This window comes from Salmo salar, chromosome ssa16, assembly GCF_905237065.1.
Source record: "Salmo salar chromosome ssa16, Ssal_v3.1, whole genome shotgun sequence".
Classification (NCBI taxonomy): Eukaryota; Metazoa; Chordata; class Actinopteri; order Salmoniformes; family Salmonidae; genus Salmo; species Salmo salar.
Window position 1 is genome coordinate 79,123,260 of NC_059457.1, and position 18,240 is coordinate 79,141,499.

Here is an 18,240-nt window from a genome sequence, read left to right on the forward strand (position 1 = left end):
AGATAATAGAAATATGTCTGCGATATGAGTATGACATACTATTCAACAACAACCTCCCACATAATATACACTGCTCAAAAAAATAAAGGGAACACTTAAACAACACAATGTAACTCCAAGTCAATCACACTTCTGTGAAATCAAACTGTCCACTTAGGAAGCAACACTGATTGACAATACATTTCACATGCTGTTGTGGAAATGGAATAGACAACAGGTGGAAATTATAGGCAATTAGCAAGACACCCCCAATAAAGGAGTGGTTCTGCAGGTGGGGACCACAGACCACTTCTCAGTTCCTATGCTTCCTGGCTGATGTTTTGGTCACTTTTGAATGCTGGTGGTGCTTTCACTCTAGTGATAGCGTGAGACGGAGTCTACAACCCACACAAGTGGCTCAGGTAGTGCAGCTCATCCAGGATGGCACATCAATGCGAGCTGTGGCAAGAAGGTTTGCTGTGTCTGTCAGCGTAGTGTCCAGAGCATGGAGGCGCTACCAGGAGACAGGCCAGTACATCAGGAGAAGTGGAGGAGGCCGTAGGAGGGCAACAACCCAGCAGCAGGACCGCTACCTCCGCCTTTGTGCAAGGAGGAGCAAGAGAAGCACTGCCAGAGCCCTGCAAAATGACCTCCTGCAGGCCACAAATGTGCATGTTTCTGCTCAAACGGTCAGAAACAGACTCCATGAGGGTGGTATGAGGGCCCGACGTCCACAGGTGGGGGTTGTGCTTACAGCCCAACACCGTGCAGGACGTTTGGCATTTGCCAGAGAACACCAGGATTGGCAAATTCGCCACTGGCGCCCTGTGCTCTTCACAGATGAAAGCAGGTTCACACTGAGCACGTGACAGACGTGACAGAGTCTGGAGACGCCGTGGAGAACGTTCTGCTGCCTGCAACATCCTCCAGCATGACCGGTTTGGCGGTGGGTCAGTCATGGTGTGGGGTAGCATTTCTTTGGGGGGCTGCACAGCCCTCCATGTGCTCGCCAGAGGTAGCCTGACTGCCATTAGGTACCGAGATGAGATCCTCAGACCCCTTGTGAGACCATATGCTGGTGTGGTTGGCCCTGGGTTCCTCCTAATGCAAGACAATGCAAGACCTCATGTGGCTGGAGTGTGTCAGCAGTTCCTGCAAGAGGAAGGCATTGATGCTATGGACTGGCCCGCCCGTTCCCCAGACCTGAATCCAATTGAGCACATCTGGGACATCATGTCTCGCTCCATCCACCAACGCCACGTTGCACCACAGATTGTCCAGGAGTTGGCGGATGCTTTAGTCCAGGTCTGGGAGGAGATTCCTCAGGAGACCATCCGCCACCTCATCAGGAGCATGCCCAGGCATTGTAGGGAGGTCATACAGGCACGTGGAGGCCACACACACTACTGAGCCTCATTTTGACTTGTTTTAAGGACATTACATCAAAGTTGGATCAGCCTGTAGTGTGGTTTTCCACTTTAATTTTGAGTGTGACTCCAAATCCAGACCTCCATGGGTTGATAAATTGGATTTCCATTGATTATTTTTGTGTGATTTTGTTGTTAGCACATTCAACTATGTAAAGAAAAAAGTATTTAATAAGATTATTTCTTTCATTCAGATCTAGGATGTGTTGTTTAAGTGTTCCCTTTATTTTTTTGAGCAGTATATATTGAATAAAGGCTCTATGAAGGTTATGAATGAATGTTTTGACAACCCATATGCTTGAAGTTGTCCCAAATGTAGCACAACTGTCTATTGTCTATTGACCCAATCAGAGTATAGAGATTTTCTGAATTCAGTAGTAGTCTGAAGCCTGATAATAACATGAACATGTAAACACATAGAGGCAACACTGGATCCAGATTACTCACATAGTTCAGGCAATTCCTCCTCCACTTAGTGGGCCATGTGGATCCATACATGGTAGACTTCCAGTTGGATCAGGGGTCTTCTGCAGTCTTCTTCAGAGAAAGGATCTGAAGGCAAGACAACAATGGACAACTCCAGTCCGAACAGGGGGGCCACATGACACAAGTCACAGTTATCCAATTTTATCTGTAATGGATGATGTCAACTCTAAACTATCACATCACTGGAATGCTGGAGTGCTTGACTTCATGGAAAGAGAAAGCTATAGTATAAACCAATAGAGTTTGATAGAGTGTGATTATAAAAGTCCACATAATCATAGTCAGGGGGGTGTAGGTTTACCTTGGCAGCTTTTGGTGACAGTTATTAGATATTGGTGACTATGGCCTGGCTGACAATAATGGTTTCATTGTGGCAGGCATTGGTGTTATTCAATCTATATTGACATATCAACAAACATTGCTCAACCCAGTGCAACCAGTTTCAATAAAATACGATACTCTTCAATGAAACAAATCTAGGTTACATTTCCCCAATATATCCCAATGTTAGATGACCAATAAGCCAATAATAGGTGAATGCTCATGACTTCCATGGCAATTGTTTAAAATGTGGATTAATTCCAAGCCAACCAAGAATATAGTAGACTCAGAGGCCACAGACCATGACGAATAGCTCACATTCACCCGAACATTCTCCTCCGAGCCATGCATCAGTGACTGAAACAGATCCTCAGATTTAGGCCACACAATGAAGCCTTTGACAGATTCCTACTGAATGCTCCTTCAATTCCAAATATAAACCTGCAAGTAAAGGCCTCTTGTGTGGGAGAGATATAGGATGGATCTTTTGTGATTTTATCACTTATGTTGGTTACACAGAACTGTCCTAAGTATTTCTGTTTTCATACTTCCATGGACCCACATTGTGTATTTTTCGGCAGTCACATCACAATACAATGTATCTTAGATTATAGACATTTGTTTTTTCTGGTGCTTTCTTTTTGTATGTTTTTCTTCTTTTTAAACAAACAGCCTACCTATTAGAACCACGCAAGCGTTCTATCACATTCTAATGAGCATTTTATCACTTTCTTTCTGGGTGCTTTTATTTTGAAAAATCTATTAAACCGGAAGTTCTCGTAGACACGTGGTCTGAAGCAGAACGAACGAGTAACAAAACGTTGGAGTTAGCTAGCTAACTTTCTCGGGAGTTTTGTGAAATGGACTCAGCTGGTGCTATCGATTAAGTGTAAGACCGTCATCTTGACCGAAATATAAAATAAACCAAGGCCATTACAATGTTTGGATGTTTGGTTGCTGGTAGATTGGTAAGTATGGAACGTGCTAACGGCAGCAAGCTAACCTGGGACTGAAATGACATCTAGCTACACATTTAATATGAAGGAACAATGTGTTATTATATTCCCGGCTGCTCACTGTTCATTTCTACTCGTAGGCTACATATACCCATTGATTCTTGAACAAAATAGCTAGTTATAAATGCTCTATGATATGAGTTTAACAGAGACAGTGGTTTTGTGTACATCGTTTAGCTTGTACAACTTATCTTACCCTAGTTAGCTAGTATCATAACCCAGATTGTGCTCAAATATTTGTTGTTTTTGGGCGTCATTCTAAACAGAAAATGTATCGCTTCAAAGTATGTTTCCTACAACCATGACAGGTCCATGGACTTGCACGCATGCATGGCTGTCTATGAATGTAAGCGTCCCTATAGATTCATCATGATGTCCCTACCAGAGGCTGGTGGGAGGAGCTATGAGGAGAAGCTCATTGTAATGGCTGGAATATAATTAATGGAACGGTATCAAACATATGGAAACCACGTGTGACTCAGTTTCATTCCATTCCATCCATTGAGCCCATCCTCCTACAGCTCCTCCCACCAGCCTCCACTGGTCCCTACCTACCCCCATTTATCAGTTTACAAAAAACGTGGCAGGGTCAAACTGCTGAAATACAAAAACAGATTGTGCCTTTAATTAAATGAAAAGTACCTCTTGAAATAACTCCAACTCAAGTAGGAGTCACAATTGTCTTTTAGGTCCAGACTGACCCCCAGCAGGTTGCTGGTGACAAGTTTGTCTTCAACCTACCAGACTATGAGAATGTGAACCATGTAGTGGTGTTCATGTTGGGCACAGTGCCTTTCCCTGCGGGGATGGGTGGAGCTGTCTACTTCTCCTTCCCGGACCCTGTCGCTGGGCAGGTCTGGCAGCTCCTGGGTTTCATCACCAACGACAAACCAAGTGCCATCTTTAAAATATCTCAATTAAAACCAGGTAAGGATCAATCAAATGTATTTAATAAAGTCCTTCGTAGATTAGTAGTTGTCACAAGGTGTTTTTTCAGTGTGTGTGTGTTAGTGATGTAGTGGTAAAACAATAGGTGGGTAAACTGATCGCCAGTTGCGGTGGAAAAGAAATAACCCTTCATATTCTTTCAATGCATTTTTTTGCAAAAGGTGGGTAAACTGTTGAGCAAAAGTTACACACACTTGGTGTTTCTGCTGTCTTCCTATAGGTGAGGGTGGAGAGCATCCATTTGGAATGATGACAGTACCTCAGCTTGCCTCCGTGGCCCAAGTTGGTGTGTCTATTGAGCCTTTGGAGCAGCTGGTCCAACAGACGCCTGTATCAGGTGCCACTGTGTGTGCTGTTGACTCCTTTATGCAGGTTAGAACATTATGGGTGGTTTGCAGTGTACATAATCAGTGAAAATAACCTTCCTTTAATAATATGTTTCCGAGTCAATACTCAAGCTGCTTGCTTTGATTGCTGTGTACTAGCAACACGTGTGTATTTACAGGGCCTATGGAAAGTCTACACCCCCTTCCACTTTTTTCACCTTGCTGTTAAAGTGCTAGATTTAATTGTATTTTTTTTTGTAATTGAGCTACACAAAATACTGTCAGTGAAAATAAAATTCTATACATTTAAAAAAAAACATAACTATAGTTGTTGCTTAAGTATTCACCCCTTTGTTAAGGCAAGCCTAAATTAGTCAAGAAGTCAAATTTGGTTTAACAAATCACATAAGTTATATGGACTCACGCGGTTGACTTTTTTAATGACTACACCTTCCTCTGTCCCCCATACATAGATCTGTAAGGTCCCTCAGTCAAGTATTACATTTCAAGCACAGATTCAACTACAAAGACCAAGTAGCTTTTTCAAAAGCATCAAAGGGCAGTGATTGGGAGATGGGTAACAATAACAAATCAGACATTCAATATCTTTAAGCATGGTCAAGTTAATAATTATGCTGTGGATGATGTATTAGACCAGGTATTCCCAAACTGGGGTATGTACGCGCAATGCCATCGGGGGTAAGCCAAATAAAAATGTGATTTACATTTTAAAAAACAGTCAATTTCTATTTTCCAACGGGGCTATACATTTGGGTGAGGTTTCTCTCTCCTGAGTAGCCTCTTTTCACTGCCAAAAGTAAAATTAAAGCATCTAGTGTTCAGCGAAATAACAACAGTCAAATACAGGTAGCCTAGTCAAATAATTAACATCCAATCACATTAAACGTTACTCTCTCGCGGGAATTCCATTAACGGTCCATATGTAGCCAAATGTAGCTGCTGCTCATTCCGTTTGCTTGAAAATGTATAGAAGGTTAAACAAAGTAAGGCCCGCGTCCATAGAGACACATACCAGCTCTACTAGTAGTACTGCTGCTACCAGCAGTACTTCACCTGCACCTGTCGACGACACAAGTTGTTCTGCTTCCACGAGCACATCCAATGCTAGCATCAGTAATTCTACATTTGTTGTTAGCCCAGCTAGCATGGACACTGACAGTTGTGAATCTGATGCAGCCGAAGAGCTACTGCCCCCTTACCCGGGAAAGCACCGAACAACACACAGGGACGTTGGACCAGCGAAGAGGCACAAATGAGAACTACATTGATTTGGGGTTCACTGATATTGGGAGTAGTGCCTTTCCTCAGCCACAGTGTGTTATATGTGCGAAAGTACTATCTCACAACTCAATGAAACCTTCACTCTTGCGTAGACCGTCTTGAGACAGGTTAGTTTTACCCTACTGATGATGTGTTGTTGCAATAGTAATCCTGTTGCAATAGTAATCGTTATCCCTTTAGCTATTGTACATAAAGTAGTGCTTTCCATTTAGAAACAAAACATGCCAATTTGAAAAATAAGAGAATTAAGATGACTTTCGAGTAGTAAGACATGTATAAAAGCAACAGATGCCATTAATAAGGGGCTAGAAGCATCTTATATGGTGAGCTACCGAGTGGCTGGGACAGGCAAGCCCCATACTATTGTGGAGGACTTAGTTCTTCCTGCTGCTGCGGATATGTCTGGGACAATGCTGGGGGAAGATGCCAAAAAAAATATACAATGCCTTCATCAAACACTGTTTCACTATGCATCAGTGACATGGCAGGAGATGTTTTGAAACCATTACTGCTTCGCATACAAGCCAGTGAATTCTATGTGTTACAGCTGGATGAGTCAGACGCTGCGGGCCTGGCACAGATCCTGCTATATGTCCGTTACGTTTATGGGGGGTCAATTAAGGAAGACATCCTCTTCTGGAAACCAGGAGAGGATATTTTTAAAGTACTGGACAGCTTTGTGACATCAAATGGACTTGTGGTCAAGATGTGTTGGTATCTGTACTGATGGCGCAAAAGCCATGACAGGGAGACATAGTGGAGTGCTAACGCGTGTGCAAGCAGATGCTCCCGACGCCACTTGGGTACACTGCAGCATCCACCGAGAGGCTCTTGCTGCCAAGGGAATGCCTGACAGCTTGAAAGACATTTTGGACACTACAGTGAAAATGGTTAAATTTTTTAAAGCAAGGCCCCTGAACTCTCGTATTGTCTGCACTATGCAATGATATGGGCAGCGACCATGTAACGCTTTTACAACATACAGAAGTGCGCTGGTTATCAAGGGGCAAAGTATTGACACTTTTTTTTGAACTAAGAGACAAGCTTAGTTCTTTAATGACCATTTTCACTTGTCTGACCGCTTGCATGATGAGTTTCTCACACGACTGACCTATCTCGGCGATTTATTTATTTTTCCTCGCCTGAATGATCTGAATCTAGGATTACAGGGACTCTCCACAACTATATTCAATGTGCAGGACAAAATTGAGGCTATGATTAAGAAGTTGGAGCTCTTCTCTGTCTGCATTAACAAGGACAACACACAGGTCTTTACATCATTGTATGATTTGTGTGCAAATGAACTCAAGCTTCCGGACAATGTCAAATAGCGAAGTACCTGAGTGAGCTGGGTGCACAATTACGCAGGTACTTTCCCGAAACGGATGACACAAACTGGATTGGTTCTCTTTCATGTCCTGCCTCCAGTCCACTTAACGATATCTGAACAAGAGAGCTTCATCGAAATTGCATTCAAGTGGTTCTGTGAAAATTGAATTTAATCAGAAGCCACTGCCAGATTTCTGGATTGGGCTGCGCTCAGAGTATCCTGCCTTGGTAAATCGCACTGTTAAGACTCTGATGCCCTTTGCAACCATGTGCCTATGTGAGAGTGGATTCTCGGCCCTCACTAGCATGAAAACTAAATACAGGCACAGACTGTGTGTGGAAAATGATTTAAGACTGAAACTCTCTCCAATACAACCCAACATTGCAGCGTTATGTCCATCCTTTCAAGCACACCCTTCTCATTAACCTGGGGTGAGTTATTCACAATTTGATATGTAAGATGGTTAAATAAAAGAGCAAAATGATTTATTTGTGCCCTGGTCCTATAAGAGCTCTGTCACTTCCCACGAGCCGGGTTATGACTACTCACTCATTCCTATGTTTAATAAATGTATTGTATAGTGTGTACGTAACAGGCTTACAATGATGGCAAAAAAAAACATTTGAGAGCACGCTGACCCTGGTGCTAGAGGGGGTACGCAGCTGGAGGTTGAATGTTTGTAGGGTTACGGGATTATTAAAAGTTTGGGAACCACTGTATTAAACCACCCAGATACATCAAAGATGCAGTTGTCCTTCTGAACTGAGCTGCAGCACAGGAAGGAAACTGCTCAGGGACTTCACCATGAGGCCATTCCTGATTTTAAAACCGCTAGAGTTCAATGGCTGTGATGGGAGAGAACTGAGGATGGATAAACAACATTGTAGTGACCCCATTATGACCTAAATTAGAGTGAAAAGAATACAAATATACAGAAGATTCCAAAACATGCATATGTATGCAACAAAGCACTAAAGTAATACTGCAAAAAAACACAGCAAAGGAAGATACTTTTTGGCCTAAATGCAAAGCCTTGTTTGTGGCAAATCTGATACATCACTGAGTAGCTGCATCATGGAATGATTGACATCAGCAAAGACTGGGGATTTTTTCAGGATGAAAATAAACTGGATGGAGCTAAGCACAGGCAAAATCCTACAGGAAAACATGCTTCAGTCTGCTTTACACCAGACACTGGGAGAGGAATTCACATTTCAGCAGGACAACCTGCAACAAGGCCAAATCTACACTCGAGTTGCTTACCAAGAAGACAGTGAATGTCCGAGTTCCTCAGTTGACTTAAATCTACTAGACAATCTATGGTAAGACTTACTGCCTAGCCATGATCCCCAACACCTTAACAGAGCTTGCATTTTGAAAAGAATTAGCAAATATTGCACAATACAGGTGTGCAAAGCTCTGAGACTTATCCAAGAAGACTCAGCTGTAATCACTGCGAAGGTGTTTAACTAATGAAGGTATATTGGCACTTAATTTTCATAAATCTTTTATGTTTTCTACCACTTTGAGAGTATTTTGTGAAGATAAAAAAAAAAAAAGCCCATTTTAATCTCAAAATGGGAAGAAATCCAAGAGGGGGGGTAGACTTTCTAGAGGCACACGAACGTTTTCAATTGTATTAGGTTGCACAAAAAGTCAGTGGGCAGAACAGTTATGACAGGGGGTATTTGAGACCAGATCTAAAGGATCGTATTGAGACTTTTCAAACATGTAGACCCACTTCCTCTTTGCTTACCTCGTGTCAAAATACATCCCCCACAAGTCATTCCTTTTTTGTCCACAAGTGCAGGACTTTTATTTTGATGTTGCTAAGAGCACCTACACACTCAGCTGACAAACTCAACTCTCTCTCCTCAGTTCACTCAGAAGATGCTGGACAGTTTGTATAATTTCTCCTCGTCTTTTGCCGTTTCCCAGTCGCAGATGACTCCAAACCCCTCAGAAATGTTCATCCCTGCCAGTTCCATCCTCAAATGGTAAAATGATTCCCTGTTGGTCCTATTCAAAGTCAGGCCATTTAAACACCTGCTTGAATTAACCCAATCAATTGTTTTCAATTTGCCTAACCCACGTTTGTGGAACCTGTGGTTATTGGGCTGGCTACAAGGAAACTAACATTTGAGGAATTGCTCAATCACTCAGTTAAGCATGGATGCTGCAAAAGATCTGAATGTGCTTCCTAAATCAAAAGCATAAAGTCATGTGCTCCTCTGGTCTTTCTCCCCAGGTATGAGAACTTCCAGAGGCGCATGGCTCAAAACCCTCATTTCTGGAAGACTTGAGTTGTCTCGATGATACCACAGTATTAAAAACCATGATAAAGGTGCATGGACAGAGAAGACCAAAGACTTCATTTTCTGCTCCATAATGTCCAGGAATGGTCCTCCACAGAAGACGAAAAGAGATCTGCTTTTATAGCAACAATTACTAGGTGTTTTGTCAAATATTAAACGTTTCTTAAAATTCTTTCTTTTCACCGCTACTTTATTCTGTACATATTTAGCTTGCCTATACAAGCTGATCCTAGGTGCTTCATTTATTTTCTTGTTGAAAACTTTCATTTCTAGTCATGAGATGCACTGTTGGGGCAGTTAACCTTTTAGTTAACACCCTTACTCCTATTCTCCATGCATTCAGATGGCCTGGGCTTAGCTGACCATATATTTACTTGTACTGAAGCTTGAAAAGTCTCTCGGAATGAGACAAGAAGCCTTTAGAAAAATAGCATTTATTAAAGCCCATTAAAAAGTGAATAGCAAGCAAAGGGGAACTAAATAGCGAGAAGGGAGGAGAATGCTTGAAGAGCTCCAGGGTTGTAGTTTTGATTCTCCACCCTTCTCCCCAAATTGCTCACCTTTACACCCCCCTCATGGATTTAATAAGGATGGGCTGGTATAAGTGTAACCCGGAGATGGGAAACAAAAGGAAAATAATTGGTGGGTTCCAGGTATACATTTCAGTGCAGACCTATAGCACCGTTGTCATGTTGGGAGTGGTTTCTGAGATGTTAAACACCTCCATGGGACAGATCTGATGCAGACTATACACAGAAAATGTGTACCTGGAAAATGTTTCTGGTTCCTGACAGCAAAGTGACTGGTCTGTCATAATAGAATTGGCTGCTCGTTGCCAATGTGGTCTTCATCGCAGGCGGTCCCAGCGCCAGATAGAGGCGTCGTCACAGACTGCGATCAGGATACTGCTGTCACGGCTGAAGCTGGTCTGTCTGATGGCAGAGGTGCATCTTGGGAGGGTGAGGATGGTGCACCTGAAACGGAGAGCCAGGTTAGAATGTATTTGGTGAAACAACAGAAAGACCGTGTCTCCGAAGATTGTTATAACTAAACCAAGATAGACCACCGCCCGTCATTTCAAATGGAAACAAATGGGTCAGTGGGCAGAGCCAAGCACGAGCTTGCGAGATCCTAGGAATGCCTACTTTGAAGTACACGTGTGCAATAACTTAATTCGCTTTTGCACTCCTTTTAAACAATCTCTTTTTTTTTTTTTTTACTTAGTCCACTCTGTTCGTAACAGATTGTAGCTTTGGGAACAGAAAACTGTATTGAGATCAACATTTTGAAAATGACACATTTGCAGAATGTCGGCCAAAATCCATCTTGCTCCAGCATCTCCCACTGCCGGCCACTTTGCTTTCTCTCACTACCATATTTGGTAGTGAAAGGAAACGCCAAGCGGATGCTTCACATTTATACATCGCGTGAAATATCTGTCTAATTGTTCTGTGGCGTCTCTGTCACAGCCCTGGAACATTATACATAAGGAGAGGAGTGCTCTCTACTGGCCTTCACTTCTCTCAGGCAGTCTACCATCTAGGCATGGACTACTGCTTAGGTGAGGTGTATTGGTGGGAGGTTGACTTAACTTTGCTGGTCCTCCACCTTCACGTAAAGTGATGTAGTGAAATACATGTATTTAAAATGACAAGTTGATCTACATTTACATTTTAGTCATTTAGCAGACGCTCTTATCCAGAGCGACTTACAGTAGTGAATGCATACATTTCATACATTTTTTTCTCTGTACTGGTCCCCTGTGGGAATACATTTTGCTTTAGCTTGGTGGTAGTTGAACTAAATTCAATTCTTGGTGTTTTCAGAAGTGAACTTTAGAAATGTCTTTTGCAAAAATAAAATATGGGTAAACTAGGCAAAAGTCCTCTCTCAGCATCAGACCTGTCTAATTCTCATTTCAAACAGTTTGTTTAAAACTTAGATGTTAAGTCCCCTGTATGGGGGACTGAGCGGTTCTGGACTGGTTCTGACTGACATGTTGGTGTACAAAGCTCTCTGAACGCCATACTATCCTGTGCCTGAGTGGCACAAAGACCAATTGTCTGCTCTCTGTTTCCACGCTCTGTGGCGTGGACTTGTGCTCTCTGTTTCCACGCTCTGGGGCGCAGACTTGTGCTCTCTGTTTCCACGCTTTGGGGCGCGGACTTGTGCTCTCTGTTTCCACGCTCTGGGGCGCGGACTTGTGCTCTCTGTTTCCACGCTCTGGGGCGCGGACTTGTGCTCTCTGTTTCCACGCTCTGGGGCGCGGACTTGTGCTCTCTGTTTCCACGCTCTGGGGCGCGGACTTGTGCTCTCTGTTTCCACGCTCTGGGGCGCGGACTTGTGCTCTCTGTTTCCACGCTCTGGGGCGCGGACTTGTGCTCTCTGTTTCCACGCTCTGGGGCGCGGACTTGTGCTCTCTGTTTCCACGCTCTGGGGCGCAGACTTGTGCTCTCTGTTTCCACGCTTTGGGGCGCGGACTTGTGCTCTCTGTTTCCACGCTCTGGGGCGCGGACTTGTGCTCTCTGTTTCCACGCTCTGGGGCGCGGACTTGTGCTCTCTGTTTCCACGCTCTGGGGCGCGGACTTGTGCTCTCTGTTTCCACACTCTGGGGCGCGGACTTGTGCTCTCTGTTTCCACGCTCTGGGGCGCGGACTTGTGCTCTCTGTTTCCACGCTCTGGGGCGCGGACTTGTGCTCTCTGTTTCCACGCTCTGGGGCGCGGACTTGTGCTCTCTGTTTCCACGCTCTGGGGCGCGGACTTGTGCTCTCTGTTTCCACGCTCTGGGGCGCGGACTTGTGCTCTCTGCTTCCACGCTCTGGGGCGCGGACTTGTGCTCTCTGTTTCCACGCTCTGGGGCGCGGACTTGTGCTCTCTGTTTCCACGCTCTGGGGCGCGGACTTGTGCTCTCTGTTTCCACGCTCTGGGGCGCGGACTTGTGCTCTCTGTTTCCACGCTCTGGGGCGCGGACTTGTGCTCTCTGCTTCCACGCTCTGGGGCGCGGACTTGTGCTCTCTGTTTCCACGCTCTGGGGCGCGGACTTGTGCTCTCTGTTTCCACGCTCTGGGGCGCGGACTTGTGCTCTCTGTTTCCACGCTCTGGGGCGCGGACTTGTGCTCTCTGTTTCCACGCTCTGGGGCGCGGACTTGTGCTCTCTGTTTCCACGCTCTGGGGCGCGGACTTGTGCTCTCTGCTTCCACGCTCTGGGGCGCGGACTTGTGGGGTCTGAAACGTGACACTTCATGTTCATAGGGAGTGACATGTCACATTCTCTGGCCAATCCAGACAAAGAATTGATTTCTTCTGAGCAAGTGAGCCTGGGAAATGGCATATGAGTCTGAGTCCAGCCGTTTGTGGTTTCATCTCGCTGTGATATTCTCAGCCGGATTTAGAGCTTTCAAAATAAATAAAAAACACTAAATAATTTCACAGAATTGAAAGACCGCGTTCTCTTGGTCACAGACGGAAGTTGTAACAAGTCTACACACATTTGAATGGTGTCTCTGCGCTGCTCAGTGGACCTTTAGATCAGATGTATTTTACTGTTAAGAAATGGGAAATCTTATACGAAGTCGTTTAGAATTTGTTTGTTTATATTTGTACCATGTACTTGAGCTTGTGTTCTAAAAAGAGTACACCTCAGCAAGTTATAACATTTACCAGACAGGCTAGTTCCAGACCTTTCTAAACTATACAACATTACCAGTTACTGTTTATGGCCACCATGAAAAATTATTACATTTGGATATGTCTATTTAGGCAAAAATACAAATGTTACCCTATCATTAGGCTAAATTACAGATTGTGAAAAATCATCATACAGTATGTAAAAAAAGTAGTTTGGATGTAGTGAACTACTTTTTCAAAGTAACTAGTTTGAAAAAGTAGTTTGGATGTAGTGAACTACTTTTTCAAAGTAACTAGTTTGAAAAAGTAGTTTGGATGTAGTGAACTACTTTTTCAAAGTAACTAGTTTGAAAAAGAAACTTTAGTGTAGCTTAACTTCTTCCAGTGTGAAGTAATTGGTAGCTTGGTAAACTATATCTTCAGAGTAGCTTTCCCAACACCACTACACGTGCAGTTTCCCTACGGACTCTTACTTTGCTTTGTGGGGGTCCTCTACCTCAAGGTCCCACACGTACAGTTTCCCCACTTGGTTTCCCAGAGCCAACATCTATAGGACAAGACATGTGTTACTTCAATAGTCAAACAATATAAATTGAGCTTCAGACAACTTTCTATGTGGAGACAATACTATACTTTGTTTAATGTTAAACAACAAACTTGCATCTATTTAGTTAGTTCCAACACCAAACCACTGTTTGCTTACAATACTGGGATGAACAGTAGCAGATAAGGGATTCCACAAAGCCAGACACAACAAAAGGGGAAATATCATCTTTACCTTCTGCCAGAAGTCCATGGAGAAACGCATGTACCAGATGTCACACTGGCTGTAGTCGAAGCGACCCAGGATTGTCACGTTGGACTCGTTTGGTTTGATGCGGTCAATATCGTCCTCCATCTTCCCTGGTTTCCAACACACGATAGCGTTCTCACACGACTGGTCAGGAGAGGAACAGAACAAAGGAGTAGGGGTTATGAGGGTCACAATGGGATCCACAACCTAATAACAGGATGTGACGTATGTGTTTGGACTAAAAGATTCTCACAGTCTTACCTTGGATAAAATCAGATCTCCCAGCCAGCGTACACAGTCCACATAGTTCCTGTGGATGTCTCTGGTAGAGAAGTCAGGGAAGTGGATCTTCTGAGAGACCCATGGCCTGTAAGAAGAAGACCGAATCATCGGTTAAAGGAGCAAACATTTTCAAGGTGAAAATCAACAGTTCGGGGCGGCAGGTAGCCTAGTGGTTAGAGCGTCGGACTAGTAACCAGCAGGTAGCCTAGTGGTTAGAGCGTCGGACTAGTAACCAGCAGGTAGCCTAGTGGTTAGAGCGTCGGACTAGTAACCAGCAGGTAGCCTAGTGGTTAGAGCGTCGGACTAGTAACCAGCAGGTAGCCTAGTGGTTAGAGCGTCGGACTAGTAACCAGCAGGTAGCCTAGTGGTTAGAGCGTCGGACTAGTAACCAGCAGGTAGCCTAGTGGTTAGAGCGTCGGACTAGTAACCAGCAGGTAGCCTAGTGGTTAGAGCGTCGGACTAGTAACCAGCAGGTAGCCTAGTGGTTAGAGCGTCGGACTAGTAACCAGCAGGTAGCCTAGTGGTTAGAGCGTCGGACTAGTAACCAGCAGGTAGCCTAGTGGTTAGAGCGTCGGACTAGTAACCAGCAGGTAGCCTAGTGGTTAGAGCGTCGGACTAGTAACCAGCAGGTAGCCTAGTGGTTAGAGCGTCGGACTAGTAACCAGCAGGTAGCCTAGTGGTTAGAGCGTCGGACTAGTAACCAGCAGGTAGCCTAGTGGTTAGAGCGTCGGACTAGTAACCAGCAGGTAGCCTAGTGGTTAGAGCGTCGGGCCAGTAACCAGCAGGTAGCCTAGTGGTTAGAGCGTTGGGCCAGTAACCGAAAGGTTGCAAGATCAAATCCCTGAGCTGCCAAGGTAAAAATCTGTCGTTCTGCCTCTGAACAAGGCAGTTAACCCACTGTTCCTACACCGTCATTGTAAATAATAATTTGTTCTTAACTGTCTTGTCTAGTTAAATAAAAAAGTGAGATTCTCACTGTATCCTGGCAACACTGTACTATTTAACACGCTTTGTTGTGGGTAAAAGTCTGCCGAATGACTGAAATATACATGAGAATACACGTACGCGTGTTGCCCACAACCAATATTTTCACCTGTTTGTCTTGGAAGGGTTGTATTCATAGGACCCATGAATGGCTTTCTGCATCCTCTCTGAGTTGATCGTCCAGAGCTTCAGAGAGTGGTCCATTCCACACGACATGATCTTCTCACCTAGCAGGTCAAAGTCCTGGCGCAGAGACATTTTTCATTATTATATCATTCATCTGTCATTTCTTTTTTGTGTGATCCATATTGTATCGCCATTTTCAATTGTCACATACACATAGAAATCCCTGACTTCTATTGCTCAAGAAAGCCAGTAAGAGATGGTTGTGGTAGTGTCGTGTACTCACTGCGCTGAGGACTTCATCTCTATGGCCTTCTACACCTCCAAAGATGGCCACCAGTGTGTCTGTTTGGATGTTCCACAGACGAAGGGCGTGGTCTAAAGACAAAACACAAAGCTGATGAGATATTCACACAGTTGATTTTATGTTAAGTCATTCTGTTAATGATGTAAATGCATACAGATTATAAATCAGCCCTAATTGTAAATTGTTTAGTTCTCAAAAGGTCAGGTCAGTTGAGGAAATATGAAGTCCCAGCTATGGTGCAGAGTTGTTCTACCTTTACTGACGGATAGCAGGAGGTTGGGGTCTCTGGGGTGAAACTTGAGCTCGTTGATGGCGTTCCCGTGACCCACATAGTGCTGCATTAAAAAACAACGAAAATATTCAGAGATGGCACAACTAACCCCTCCCTTATGCACGAATGTAAATTCCAGCCCTAGTGTATCGGATAAAACTACTTGGAAATTCACCCACCTTGATACACTGCATGGTGATGTGGTTGATCACCCGAATGATGCCCCGCGACCCGGCCACGGCCAGGAGGGGATGGCTTGTACTGGTGTCAAAGGTCCAGGCGCAGGTGTAGAAGTTCTCATCTGCATCGGCATCCACGTATGACTGCAGGAGTCGGATCTCTCCTTGGGAATGGCACTCGTACAGTGTTACCTGGTAAATTAAGGACATCACATAGTCAGCAGTGACAGGTGGCACATGAGTCTGTATTTTACACCACACGAGTCAGCTATTACACTTTCAACATGGTTTATGTGATGCCAAGATACTTACTCTGTTGCTCCCAACAGTAGCAAACACCAGCGGGTCCCCTTCTTTACTGTGCCAGTTGAACTGGACCCCAAATAATGGCTGGCCATGGTCCTCCTGTGTAAAGAACAAGTTAATTATGAGTTGAACTCATGGTGAGGTAGCCCTGGCTGCGACTTCAAAATCAGTGTGAACTTCGGCCCAAGTAGGAATTCCCTCTTGGTCTAATGGTCAAGACATTGGTTTCTGCTGTGGGAGACCTGGGTTCAGAGCCCACCCGTAACATTAGAACACCTTCATTCAGCTGTTTACAACTCACACAGTATCATATAAGCAGCACAGTTCACACACACTTATAACAGGCATGCCAAGTCCAAGGCTGAGATTATGACATTTCTGGAATCAAAAGTAGGCCTATTGACAAGATGTGACATGTCTGCAGTTGGAAATGATTGGAAATATTCTTGATAAAATGGGCTCACCCTGAGGCTGTTGACACACTTGAAGGAGTATTTGCACTTCTTTGATTTCCACTTGCCCTTGCCCCAGCTCTTCCTGCCTGGAGCGTTGGCTGTGTTGGTGGGTGTGTCTGAGCGCTCCACATTGGTCCCACTCTCAACGCTGACAGCATCATCCTACAAACAGAAATTATAGCAACATAAGATGGGGTTGGTTGTGGTTGATGTGTTTGCAGCCTGCAATGGATGTTCTACATCCCCTGTTCGACTACACTGGTGTCAGAAGTGGGATGGCCTACCATGAGGCCATCTGAGGTGTACCTGGGTGTGAGGGGCTTGAGATAGACTAGAAAAACTAAACTGACAACTGGCTAATGATTACCTACTTGGACAATCCCAGAAGAGTCCATAGCTTGATAGCTAACACTACCTAGAGAGCATAACTAGCCAGCTAGCTATTTTAGGTGGAGGCCCTTTGCAGTGTTGCCTCGAATCCCTTGCTCGTTGAAGGTTACTTTTCTTATTTCCTGTTCTGGAATGTTTGAAAGGGAAAGAACCACAACTAACGTTAACTAGGTATCTATAGTTAAAAAAATAAAAATCTAGGCCTAGTTGAAACAAAGGGAAAGGCCCAGCTATCATCACGAACTCCAAAATCAACTACCAGTCGCTTGCTAGTTAGCGTAACTTTTCATAGCTAGCAAGCTAACATTAGCTACTTAGCTAGCTAACCGTTTTTCATGTCCGCGCCGATACAAACAGAACAAAACCGAATTTACATTCTCATCTGCAGAGAGATCGGGATTACTGTTTTCATCACTGCTCAGCTTCTGCTTTTTTGTCGGCATCTCCTTTCCCGCTTCGGTAGGGGTCTCGGACATGTTCTCCCTCCTCATCTTCTGTCCTTCTCAGATTCAATCATAGCGCGACCGCGGAGAATAACTTCCGGGTCTTTTATTTCCTTCGGTCTTCACAATAAAAGTCCCACACGTACCGGAAATAGTCTAGTCTAGTCTAGTCGAGAGAGAGAGAGAGAGAGCTAGAGAAGAGAGAGAGCTAGAGAAGAGAGAGAGCTAGAGAAGAGAGAAAAAATAGTCAAGCCAGAGACGGAAGAGGAAGTGAGACACCCCACTCGCCGTTTTTTTTCTGGTTCAATAAAAGCCAATGAACTAAGTACCCAGACCCAGCAACTATTGCATTAGTGTCTATGGGAGACACCTGTTAATTAAGTAGACCGGAACCCAGTGACCATACATACATGGTCACTGTGTTGGGTCGGCAGGTAGCCTAGTGGTTAGAGCGTTGTTGGTGGTTTAGAATTTTTGGTTCGATGTAATTTTGATATTGATAAAATCCCAGTAAAGTTGGCCAAATTCCATAAACAGGCAATCTTATCTTGGATGTTTGCGTATAAACACAATTTTTCCCCCTCACAGATACGTTTTATGGAACAACAAAGACATACGATTTAAAAATAA

The 18,240-nt window shown here is 44.2% G+C and overlaps 2 protein-coding genes across 3 annotated transcripts; one reads left to right on the forward strand and one right to left on the reverse strand.

Annotated features, from left to right (window-relative positions):
* The first annotated feature begins 2,980 nt into the window (after window positions 1–2,980).
* Window positions 2,981–9,622, forward strand: LOC106574699 (protein Hikeshi). Its single transcript, XM_014150710.1, has 5 exons — window positions 2,981–3,181; window positions 3,919–4,156; window positions 4,398–4,549; window positions 9,014–9,132; window positions 9,384–9,622. Exons 1-5 carry the CDS (start codon window positions 3,152–3,154, stop codon window positions 9,436–9,438), a joined length of 594 nt encoding a protein of 197 aa, XP_014006185.1. The 5' UTR covers window positions 2,981–3,151; the 3' UTR covers window positions 9,439–9,622.
* Window positions 9,623–9,868: 246 nt separating this feature from the next.
* Window positions 9,869–17,776, reverse strand: LOC106574878 (polycomb protein eed). 2 transcript variants are annotated; one of them, XM_045698045.1, is made up of 11 exons: window positions 17,542–17,776; window positions 16,787–16,939; window positions 16,329–16,421; window positions 16,017–16,208; window positions 15,820–15,901; window positions 15,546–15,637; window positions 15,246–15,379; window positions 14,132–14,237; window positions 13,856–14,014; window positions 13,551–13,624; window positions 9,869–10,424 (listed from the first exon to the last, which is right to left on the reverse strand). In XM_045698045.1, the coding sequence occupies exons 1-11, from the start codon at window positions 17,656–17,658 to the stop codon at window positions 10,298–10,300; spliced, it is 1,329 nt and encodes a 442-aa protein (XP_045554001.1). In that variant the 5' UTR covers window positions 17,659–17,776; the 3' UTR covers window positions 9,869–10,297. The 2 variants fall into 2 exon arrangements, with proteins under 2 accessions (XP_045554001.1, XP_045554003.1); XM_045698047.1 differs by having other exon boundaries at window positions 17,571–17,714.
* Between the last annotated feature and the right edge of the window lie 464 nt (window positions 17,777–18,240).